Source organism: Capricornis sumatraensis, chromosome 19 (assembly GCF_032405125.1).
Source record: "Capricornis sumatraensis isolate serow.1 chromosome 19, serow.2, whole genome shotgun sequence".
NCBI classification, from domain to species: domain Eukaryota; kingdom Metazoa; phylum Chordata; class Mammalia; order Artiodactyla; family Bovidae; genus Capricornis; species Capricornis sumatraensis.
The window spans coordinates 36,419,339-36,431,626 of record NC_091087.1 but is presented as its reverse complement, the minus strand read 5'-3'; the positions used below and the strand labels follow the sequence as shown (position 1 = coordinate 36,431,626).

Sequence of the window (12,288 nt, the reverse complement as noted above, 5' to 3'; positions counted from 1 at the left end):
TGGCACTGCCTGTGGGAGTTCCTTCCCTCTTCTTCGAGGCCACAACTGATGACCAGGAGCCCCTGCCCGCAGACCCAGAGTGAACGCAGTGCCTGGAACCCACCCACACGGCACAAGCGCAACACCACAGATGCCAAAGAGGAGCCAGCTGGGGCCCGCCTCAAGTCCTGCCCAGCTGTCTCCTGCAGCCTCACAGCCAGGCCCCCATGTCTGGCCCTGCTGTGGCCACGGGCCAGAGGCCCACCAGGTGGGCATCTCCACGTTCCTGGACACAGGGTCACACTCAGTAGTTCTGAAAGGAAGGGTGAAGCAGTTGAGTTGAATACCTTTAAAAGGTTTACAATTTAGACACTAGAAAAGAGTGAATCCCCCTACACACCCACCCCCACCCCAAAACACAGGTTACGTCTCCTATTTCACCTCTGCCATAGTTTTAATAATTGAGAAGCCACTTAGTTCTCCAAAATTCCTCGGAAATGAGACACGCAGGGGCCTGAGGCCCTTCACTGCGGTGCTTGTACCTGCACAAACTTCTCCTCCAGCAACAAGATACAGAGAAAGTGTATGGAACTAAAAATAACTGTATGCATGCACAGTTGGGGGAAATTCCCAACAAGATACAAAAAGACTAAAAACCCAGCTGACACTTCTGAAGAGCCTGGAACAGAAGCAGGGGACTGCACATGCCCCTTGCACTCAACACCACCAAAGGGGCGGGCGGACCACCTAAGCCACCCCTTTAGCCTGACCCTGAACACACCCTGACCCTCACCCCATATAAGGAACCAGCTCCCCCCACCCCACCCACATCGGGAAGCAAGCAAGCAGGGAAGCCGATTGTTACTGCTCTCTCTGCTGCAGCAGGGGCCCCAACAAAGTCTCGCCTGAATCTCTTGTCTGGCCTCTGATCCATTTCTATTGCTGGTGGGGAGGCCAAGCAACCTGCTGGGTAAGAGAAAGGGAATCAAGAAACCTCCCATCCAGGGACAGCCCTGCAAGAATCTGCCTTGCAATACCAGAGACGAGGTTTCCGTCCCACGTTGGGGAACTAAGATTCCACATGCTCCAGAGCCTGAGCACTGTAACTGGAGAGCCCAGACGCTGCAACTACTGAGCCCACTCAGCACAACTAGAGAGTCTGTGTGCTGCAACTAACACCAGATGCAGCCAGGTAAGCAAATTAATTAAAACAAATAAAAGACACGTAGCCAAATAAATAAATGACAAAGAATCCCACCATCCCATCCTGTTCTCATGCACATCTCTACTGGGGGGCTGTCCCCCATGCAAATAGCATGCCCTTCGCTGTGACTCTCCCTGTGGGAACAGTAGCTCCAAACAAGCATGCCATTCTCACAAGACAGACCTCTGCGTGCTTAAGAAAAACTGTGGAGGGCACGGCAGCAACTCCCTTCTGAGCTTAGACAGGTGAGGAGCCCCTGCGAACCTCAGCATTGCCCCCACCACCAGCTGCAAGGACCCCATGTGTCTCTATGTTGGCCATGCACTCTGCACTCAGCCCTACGGTGACATGGGCATGGGGTCTGCTCACTCTTCTCCAATGGCCCATCCCATGCGACTTAGCCACTACCACCTGGCTTCGCTTCTGAGAGGAAAAAAAAAAAATGCACCAGCGCCTGTGAAAAGTGTCCTTCCAGCTCCGTGGTGTGAACACACACAGGTATAACCACAGCCCCACACAGCCACATGGGAGGAGGCACATAAGGTGCCCTTCATAAACACAAACTTCCTCTTAGCTGTAAAGGAAGAATGGGATTAGCATAGTGTTTGATTCTATCTCCTTCTGTTTGTCCACCCACCCACCATGCATCCAACCATCCTCGTACCCACCCATAAAGCGAACTCAGAACCATACACTGTGTCACCACCTTATCAGAGCCCAGCTCATGGATGGGCTGGCTCATGCACTGGGATGACTTCCCCACGCTCTTAAAGCCAGAAATCACAAAGTTGTAACCAGAGAAGTGTTCCCAGGACAAACCATCTCTCCCATCAACACAAGAGGAGCCCCGATGGTAGTGGGGTGGTGGCAGGGGGTGAGGCGGGGGGTGGTGCTTGGGACACCACCACGGCCAGTTTCTCTGCAGAAACTTTACTTTCCATGTTCTCTGGGGATCACTGCAGGAACACCCCATGCCTGCTTGGGAGTCTAAATGAACACTCTGCACACTGCTTTTAGGAGACGGTGATTTCCATGTTCTAAAACTACGATTTACCAATGGCCTCGTTTGTTTGTTGGAGCCGTAACTGTTTGTCACTTGCACTTCACCATCCCTTGTAGCTCTTGATGCCCTGTGACATATCATGTGTATTTCTATAGACTGTCAGCCCCACCGTCCACTCCAATGGCCCTGTTATGGACATAGCGGAACACACAGCAAGTATTCCAAAATCACCTGGTGGGGCCATCAAAGGCACACTTGGCCATCTTACATCTTTAACCTTACCAAGTATCTGCTGACCCATGAGTCAAATATTAATCTCAACTCTATGTAGAAAGTATGATTAACCACTGATAAATAAGAATTATACTAAAAACGTTACTAGCCTCTTTTCAAATTACATCTGCTTTCATCTCAGAGATCACAGGGATTTTTAAGGAAAAAGCAACATTCACTGCCGAAGTTTTCAAGTTCATGGTAACCATTAAGATATGTGTTATGACAACCACAAAAACACCTGCCTGTACAAGCTCTAATTTCATTGTTAAAACAACAGTTTGAATTGCATAGGCTTTATGGGTAAGATGCACACATTTATCTCCACTAATTTCTGTGTATTTTGTTGACTTTTAAAGATTTAAAATAATAGCTCTATAGTCACTTGATTGTTGCTTCAAACTGAAGTCAAGAATTTAAATTCTCAAGTCTCACAAAGGACCCAAATATTTGGAGTTTTTAAATGCTCTGATATGTAGCTACACATCTGTTTTGTTTTGTTCAGAGAGGAAAACTTAGGGTCATGGAGAATCTCATTAAAATCCAGACTTGGGCATTTTCAGAACCAAGACACAAACAACCCGCACACGACACTCTAGGCCCTCAGACAGCACCTGCCCAGGGAGCGGAGCTGTACCTGGGGGTCCATCCTGAGGAAGGTGTGAGGGCCTCTGCTGCTCAAAGTCGACCTCTTAAAGGTTTTGCTGTGATAAAAGTGGTAGTAATCATCCAGGTTCCCAATCTGCAAGACAAGAAGCAGGATACCACCAATCAGTATGGTCTTAACAAACCCTGCCTCTCAGAACACCTTCCCCTCCTCTGAGAGACCCATCCTGCCTCCAGAGCAAGATCACCCTCCATGACACTCCCCCACTCACATCCCTGCCACAGATTCAAGGTCTGTGAATGTCAACTCGGAGACCCCTTTCTGGATAAACACTAGGTGGTATTTCCTGAGAAGTACATGCTCCCCAGATCTTGCAGTGAGTTCATATCATTTAAAGTTTGTATTACCATGGCCAAATTATTTTAGACAAGAATTCATGTTCATTTTGGGTTAAGCATCCCTGAAGCAGCTCAGTTCGTGTCAAGTCAGGTCTAAGTCTACACCAAACACTCATTTATAAACAAACTCCATGCTCTCTGCCCCCCGGGTAAACTGAGACATCTAAGAATGAACGTCCGCTCCCAAGAACAGCAAGGAGCCAAGGCAAACATGCAGCCTCATCTGCCTGGGGACTGTGGAAAGGTCAGCTGAGAACACCCGAGTCCCACGGTGTCCGGGCTCTCGGCCAGCGGCGGTCTATCAGGGTGGATTTCAGCTTGAGGGCTGGAGGGGACACGGCAGGCTGCTCCTGCGCCTCCTCCCGCCATCCCAGCCCCGACCTGCCTCATGTCTCACAACCCTGGAGCATCAGGACACTGTGCTCAGGAGGCCTGCCTCTCCTCCTAAATTCCACTGGCTGCTGGAAACAGCTGGCTGGGCATGACCCCTGAGCAAAGCCTTGTCACTGAAGATGGAACAAATGTTACACAGACTCTGGGGCTGCCCTCCTCAGGCGGAACCATCCTAGTTTCTCTTCCAGCTCCTGATGAGAGGGTGGACTTAAGACAGACTGTCCTCTGCAGCAGTCAGAGGTCATGGTGACAAGCCTGGTTTCAGCCAGACCAGCCTCATCCTAACCTTGTCCACTCTCTTCACCGCGCACGATCCTGTGATCCTGAGCAAGATTCCCCTCCTGCAAACCTCAGTTCCTTACATGTACAGTGGGGATAAAACTACATACCTCAGGAACTTGTTTAAGCAGGACTAATGTCCACCCAATTCACCATGACCTTCCGCTGCCCCTCTTCCTGCTCATAGACACTGCATCTGTCCAGTGCAGTGGATGGGACCAGGCAGGGACCTAAAGGGACATGGAGATGCTGAGCAGCCATTTCCACGTCTTTCCACAAGAAGACTGAGCAGGTGTCTACAGAGAGAGCCTGCCTGACTGTACCCTTTACCCTCATATCCAGAAAACCCAGCAGTCCGGCTGCATCCTGCTTTTCAGGTTCCAGAGACACCACTTGTCCTTGAAATGAAGAATCTCCTTGTTTGCTCAGGCTTGCTCCAGGGTGTTTCAGTTGTTTTCAAGCACAGAACAGTGAACACCACGACGGCTGTGAAGGTCAGCCAGTTAGAGTCTATATGGTGTCTGCCTCATTTAGTGCCTTCAACACAGTTGCTGTTCAGGAAATCCTGGCTGTATTAGGAGCTGGAATTCTCACCCTGGCTCCTCTCCAAGGCTCCTTCAATCCCTCCCTGGGCCTGGGATACACCCTGACTCAGCTTTACCTGCTGCAGAATCTAGGCTTCAGACCTTCTCTTAGTCTCCTAACTACTATCTTCAAGGTTTGTTCCAAGACAGTCCCTCTCCTCTCTCCCCTCACTATACACACATACATACATGCATACATACACAGCACACATACACACAGCACACACCACTTATACACACACACACACACCACACACACATACATACATCACATACATCACACACACACTACACATACACTGCATGCTCATACCACACATACACCACACATACACACACATCACACATACACCACACACACACACACACACACACTCACACACATACACACACACCACTCACACATACATCACACACGAACTTCCCTGGAGGCTCAGTGGTGAAGCATCCGCCTGCCCATGCAGGCGATCTGAGTTCAGTCCCTGGGTCAGGAAGATCCCCTGGAGAAGGAAATGGCAACCTACTCCAGCATTCTTGCCTGGAGAATCCTATGGACAGAGGAGCCCGGCGGGCTACGGTCTGTAGGGTCACAAAGAGTTGGACACCACTGAGTGACTAAACAGCAACAATACACGCACACATACACATACACAGAGTCAGGCACAGCTCTTCATATATGAAGAGCCAGCGAAGTACCTGCCAGGCAGGAAGTGCTCTATACATGGTTTTCTGCAATTATGACTCTTGGTTCATTTTCTACTTCAAGCATTTTTCAACCATCATAAACCTCATTATTTCTGCCCTGTTTTACACAGAAACACTCTTATTTCTCCTCCTACAGTTAACCACTCACTTCTTCACTGAAGTTAATTGTTACATCTGTCAAAGGGTTCCTCCTAGAGCAAGCCAAGCTGTTATTTAACAATAATGCAGCTTTAACGTACAGCAGTGTTTAAGCAGAGACATTACTTTGCCAACAAAGATCCGTCTAGTCAAGGCTATGGTTTTTCCTGTGGTCATGTATGGATATGAGAGTTGGATGGTGAAGAAAGCTGAGTGCCAAAGAATTGATGATTTTGAACTGAGGTGCTGGAGAAGATTCTTGAGAGTTCCTTGGACTGCAAGGAAATCCAACCAGTCCATTCTAAAGGAGATCAGCCCTGGGTGTTCTTTGGAAGAAATGATGCTAAAGCTGAAACTCCAGTACTTTGGCCACCTCATGCGAAGAGTTGACTCATTGGAAAAGACTCTGATGCTGGGAGGGATTGGGGGCAGGAGGAAAAGGGGACGACAAAGGATGACATGGCTGGATGGCATCACCAACTCAATGGATGTGAGTTTGAGTGAACTCCAGGAGATGGTGATGGACAGGGAGGCCTGGCATGCTGCAATTCATGGGGTCTCAAAGAGTCAGACACGACTGAGCGACTGAACTGAACTGAACTGAACTGAATGTTTAATCCACATGTTTGCTTATAAGTGGCTACCATCCCTGGGAGATGTATCACAACTTTGGGTCTTCTAACTTCAGGTGTTCAAATCAATTTCCACTCAGGACATGGAGAAACTAAGAGCTGAATCCAATGTGCTGGCAAGGGGAGGGATTAATTTCAGAGCCCACTCTAAGCACTGGGCTTCTCAGGTAGAAAGGTGGTAAAGAATTCACCTGTCAATGTAGGACACACAAGAGACGCACTTTAGATCCCTGGTTTGGGAAGATCCCCTGGAGGAGGAAATGGCAACCACTCAAGTATTCTTGCCTGGAAAATTCCACTGACAGAGGAGCCTGGTGAACTATAGTCCATGGGGTCACGAAGTTCACGGGGTCACAAAGAGGCAGACACGACTGAGCATGCACTCATAGATCCTAAGTAGGCCCGTGTCACGGTAGCCCTGGATGCCACTCAGGGCAGCACCTGGCCCTAGAGCAGCCCAGCCTCTCTGCAATCTCTCCCAGTCCCCAGGCTGTGCAGGCCCATGACGCTGCCCCTGTCCAGCTCCACCCTGAGCAGGGCTCAAAGGGTCTGCACTGAGGAAAGTCATTTCCATTGAGCAATTCCAGGGAAGAACAGATGGCTCCCATGGTGCTGACCAGACAAACTGCCCCGGGGCAATGCCACATCTGTTTTGGGAACTTATCTGCAGCCCAGTATGGACAATAAAGGTCTGGGTAAGGTGCAGGGGAGAAGGGGACACTAGTCAAGGACACCCTCCCAGCCTGACAACGCCAGGTGCAGAAGCTGGAATCTGATTCAGGAAAAAGGGGAGCGAGTCAGGTCACTGGCTATTGGGAACTCTGACAGTTGCCACCCAGATCCTCCCAGGGTTCTGTGTGCATCTGTATACCCTCTGGGCCCTCCTGGAGCAGAGTGCAGGCATGGGGAGCAGAACTCGTCCTTCCTTGAGATGAAAGATTTGTGAACAGAGCAGAACCCATCCTTCCTTGAGATGAAAGATTTGCGAACAGGCAAACAGATGGCAGACAGGGCATGGGACAGAGGGCTGCCTGACCCTGGAGAGACTGTGAAGGCAGGAAGAGGAAGGAGGGAGGAGGCAGGGCCAGATGCTGAGGAGGGAGTCGTGACACTGGGAGAGGCCCTGGCACCGCCCTCACCTGGATGGACATGACATCCTGAAGCCCAAGGACACGCCGTGTGGTCAGCCACGTCTCGACCCACTCAAGAGCGGCAGTGGGCAAAGGACGGACCACAGGCAAATGATCTATCTCCTGCTTATTGTGCTAGCTTTTTAAATTGTGGTAAAACAGACAGAGGGCTTTCCAGGTGGTGCTGCTGGTAAAGAACCCACCCGCCAATGTGGGAGACGTAAGAAACACAAGTTCGATCCCTGGGTTGGGAAGATGCCCTGGAGGAGGAAATGGCAACCCACTCCAGTATTCTTGCCTGGAGAATTCCATGGACAGAGGAGCCTGGTGGGCTACAGTCCATGGGGTTGCAAAGAGTTGGACACGACTGAAGTGACTCGGCACACAGAACAGACATAACGTTTACCACTGTCACAGTGTTTAAGTATCTATAGTTCAGGACACCAGGCACATTCACACTGTCATGCAATCATCACCATCATCATCTTGGGAACCTTCTCATCTTCCCAAACTGAAACCCTGCCCCCATTATACGTGAACGCCCACCCTCTGGGCCCTCCTGGAGCAGTGTGCGGGCACAGGGAGCAGAAACCATCCTTCCTCGAGATGAAAGGTTTGCAAACAGGCAAACAGAGGGCAGACAGGGCACGGAGTTGTCTGTGAACCTGACAACTCTGGCTGTCTCAGGGAAACCACTGGCCCTTCTGTGACGGGTTTGCTGCCCTTACATGATGTCCAGATTCACCCCAGTTGCCACAGGTGTCAGAACTCCCTCCATGTTTCAGGCTGAACCACACTCTATGGTGGGCATACACCATCATCGCTTGCCTATTAGCCCACTGATGGGCACTTGGGCTGCTTCCACCTCCTGACTGCTCTGAGTGCAGTGTGCCGTGTCTGTTGGTGACCCTGCTTTCCATCCTACGATGTACACACAGCTCCTGTTTCTGTAAGTAAAGCTTCCCTGGGGATCCTGCCCACAGCTGCCCCCACACCATGATGCCAAGCCCAGTGGCTGCCACAGGGACCCGTTCCCCCCTCGCCTAGAACAGGCCATGTGTGGAGCTTACAGAGAAGGCCTACCAACCTAAAACTCTAGCATTTGCTGCAGGGTGTGTCTGGGGTTGGGGTCCACCAGTCTGAGACCAGACCACCAGTCCTCACACTGAGGGGTTCGGCTTAGGAGGTCAGCGCCTTCAACATCTTATCTAGTCACGGAGCTGCCTCCTCTCCAGGCACCATCCTTATCCAGTGACCCGGTCACTCCCATCTGACTCACGCTCCCCAGCATCAGGACTGGTTGGGAGTATGAGGTTTCCACGATGGGAAGAAGGTCAGAAAGGATCAAGAGCCAGCAGAGCGGGAAGCTCTGCTTCCCTTCATGTCCCTGCCTGAAGTGGGACATGGCCCAGCGTGGAGGATGCGGCATTCACCATGTGGCTGTTCCCTGCCCCTTGACTCGCACCTCGCCCCCCTACGCAGTGACCTTCCCCACCCGGACTACGGCCTCCCCATCAGGGCACTGTCCCTCAAGCTCGCCAGGGCCTTCATGAAATAGGAGGACGGGAGGGCAAGACACTGGGGATGTGGCCACTGGCTGGGGTAAACACATGGACAGCTGACTGCCCCTGGCCTCACAGGCAGGGGTCAGGGAGGAGCCACAGAGATGGCCCCACTTCACAGATGGGAAAATTGAAGCCGAGGAGGCTAAGCCCAGCATTACATTCAGACTCTCCCCACTGTGCCCAGACAAACAGGCAACAACCTCACACTGAATGACACACAGGCACATGGGTTAGGGCTCAGGGTCACTGCGGCACTGCTGGTACAGCCTCACGGTCAGACCGACAAGAGGTGGAGTCAGAAGAACAGACGGAGAAGTGGTGTGGGCAGGGGGCACAAAGGACACCTTAAATGCAGGGCAACCCCACGGGTAAGAAGAGGCCCTTATTCTCACTTGATTTCTGCACTGACATTAACGTGGGCACTTGTCCCAGCTCCACAGTGCCACCATCCTGGACACTGTGCCCCAGCCACCATGCCTGCCCATGCTCTGCACACCACCTCCCTGGCCAGTGGCTGAGCCACCTGCTCGACTGACACGGGGGCGATGGCTGCTGCAGAACCCTGCTGCCCAAGTGCCCAGGCAGTCTTCTCCCTCTCTTATCCTCTCCAGCTGCCAACCAGCCCTTGCCAGCACTGAGCCCCCAGAACCTCAATCCACTCTGCCTCAGTGAATCCAATTTCCAGTCTGTGAGGTGTTTTTTGTTAAGTTTTTTTTATTCTGGCAGGGGTGGGTAGGTGTTGGTCACAATATAAAATTTTTGTAAATGTAAATGCTTTTCTCTTTCTCATCTGTGTTATTTCCACAATGGGTTAATCAGAGCTGTTCTCTTAGCCTTTCGCACCCGCCAGAAAATGAACAATCCACTGAGTATGTGAGGCCCACGTCTCTTCACTCAACACTGGCATGTAATTATACACATTCAGTTCAGTTCAGTTCAGTTCAGTCGCTCAGTAGTGTCCGACTCTTTGTGACCCCATGAATCGCAGCACACCAGGCCTCCCTGTCCATCACCATCTCCCGGAGTTCACTCAGATTCACGTTCATCGAGTCAGTGATGCCATCCAGCCATCTCATCCTCTGTCGTCCCCTTCTCCTCCTGCCCCCAATCCCTCCCAGCATCAGAGTCTTTTCCAATGAGTCAACTCTTCTCATGAGGTGGCCAAAGTACTGGAGTTTCAGTTTCAGCATCATTCCTTCCAAAGAAATCCCAGGGCTGATCTCCTTTAGAATGGACTGGTTGGATCTCCTTGCAGTCCAAGGGACTCTCAGGAGTCTTCTCCAACACCACAGTTCAAAAGCATCAATTCTTTGGCGCTCAGCTTTCTTCACAGTCCAACTCTCACATCCATAGATAACTACTGGAAAAACCATAGCCTTGACTAGATGGACCTTTAGTTGATAAAATTGGTAACATCATTAAAACCCTAGCTAAGTATTCTAAGCCAGAACACTGGAAGAAACAGGATCAAAGAACCCACAATGAAGAGCTGGATGTGGTTCCCAACCGGGACCCTCCATGAGGCACTTTAGAAACCTAGTTCCACATGCCCTCAGTGCAAAATACAGATGGAAAACAGGCACAAAAAGAGCAGGGAACAGCAAGTCCTATCTTCTCCTTCTCTGTGCAGCTCCCAAGGCCCCTGATTTTTGTTGGGGCTCCTGGTTCAGAACAGGGCAGCCCCCTGTCCCAGGCCTCCAGCTGAGACAACACAACCTGAGCCTCACAGAAGCCTTACAAGGCAGGTGCCATCTTCACTTTCATGGTGTAGATGGGGAGACGGAGGTTCTGAGTGGTTCAGAACCGCCCCCTTACTGCACGCAGCACAGTCAGGAGGTGGATCCAAGTTCACGTCCCAACCATCACCCTTCTGCCTCTGGACATATCTGCAGCACTGTTGCCATGGTGACCCCACTCACCCCACCTGGTCCCTGGCAACACATTGTTCACAGCAGCCCAGGGCCTCCTGGGGCTCTCTCTCCTTCCTACCAGTGCAGGAACCTGGAGAGAGACCACTGTGGCCCATGCACACCTCTGATGGGTGTGTCTGTGGACGGACAGGCACAGAAATGGGTTCCTGTGTATTTATGTACATACATATGTACATTATGACTGCATGTGTGCACAGATGTGAGAATGTGTATATATACATGCATGTTGTACATTCAGATTTGTGTGTACTTACATTTGGTGACTGCAGGCATGAAATCAGAAGACGCTTGCTCCTTGCAAGGAAAGCTATGACAAACCTGGACAGCATACTAAAAAGCAAAGACATCATATCACTTTGCTAACAAAGGTCCGTATAGTCAAAGCTATGCTTTTTCCAGTAGTCATGTATGGATGAGAGAGTTGGACCATAAAGAAGGCTGAGTGCCAAAAAAACTGATGCTTTCCAACTGTGGTGCTAGAGAAGATTCCTGAGTGTCCCTCGGACTGCAGAGAGAGCAAACCAGTCAATCCTATAGGAAATCAACCTTGAGTACTCACTGGAAGGACTGATGCTGAAGCTCCAATACTTTGGCCACCCGACACAAGGGCCAACTCAATGGAAAAGACCCTGATGTTGTGAAAGACTGAAGGTAGAAGGGGATGACAGAGGATGAGATGGTTAGATAGCATCACCAACTCAATGAACATGAATTTGAGCAAACTCTGGGAGATAGTGAATGACAGGGAAGCCTGGCGTGCAAACAGGAGCAAACTCACTGTGGCTGGGCCTGCCCCCACATGGAGGTCCTGGTTGTCGAGGTCTGGACCACCTCCAGGAGGCACTGAGCTACAGCTGAGGGTCGTGCCCCACCCCGAGGACAGCTCTTCCTAGGACAAGGCCCTTCCACTTCTTGCCTGGCCCTTCCCCACTGGCCCCACCCAGCATGCTGAGCTGGGAAGGCTGCGCTGACCCCCACAATCAGACCATTACCCTGAACTCAGCACCACCTTGCTGTCCTCACCTTCACCAGACCCCCTCCTCCTGAGGAGTCCCTCCTCTGGGTGAAGGTACCACCGTCCTCCCAGGCATATTCACTAAGCCCTCCAAGAGTGACAGCCTGAAGGATTCTCAAGTCTGGCAGCTCCCTGTCACCCTCACCATGGGGCAGGGCCCTACTTCCTCCTAACCTCGATTACAGTCTCCACCACACCGCCATCCCCACCTCCTGGAGAAGCAGAAGCCCATGGGCCCCTCACAGGGTACATGCATGTCTCCATGACCAAGCCAGGTCAGCTCTCCCTCTGGCACAGGCCTGGCCTTGTCATCATCGCCCCTGTTCTCTAGCGATGTTGCCATGTGTGAGGGACCCTTGCTTGCTTTCACACCCCCAAGCCTGCTCACGCCAGCCATCTCACACCAAGTCTACCTCCTGCTCTGATTTTAACCATCACCTCAGCTGTCACGG

General features: G+C 51.3%; 1 protein-coding gene across 4 annotated transcripts in view; it reads right to left on the bottom strand.

Annotated features, from left to right (window-relative positions):
- PCSK6 (proprotein convertase subtilisin/kexin type 6) overlaps window positions 1-12,288 on the bottom strand; it is a 170,474-nt gene that overhangs the window by 117,112 nt on the left and 41,074 nt on the right. For all 4 annotated transcript variants that reach the window (XM_068991309.1, XM_068991310.1, XM_068991311.1 and 1 more), the window contains exon 2: window positions 3,097-3,201. In XM_068991309.1, coding sequence (XP_068847410.1) covers window positions 3,097-3,201 — 105 coding nt within the window. The remainder of the gene's footprint in view (window positions 1-3,096; window positions 3,202-12,288) is intronic.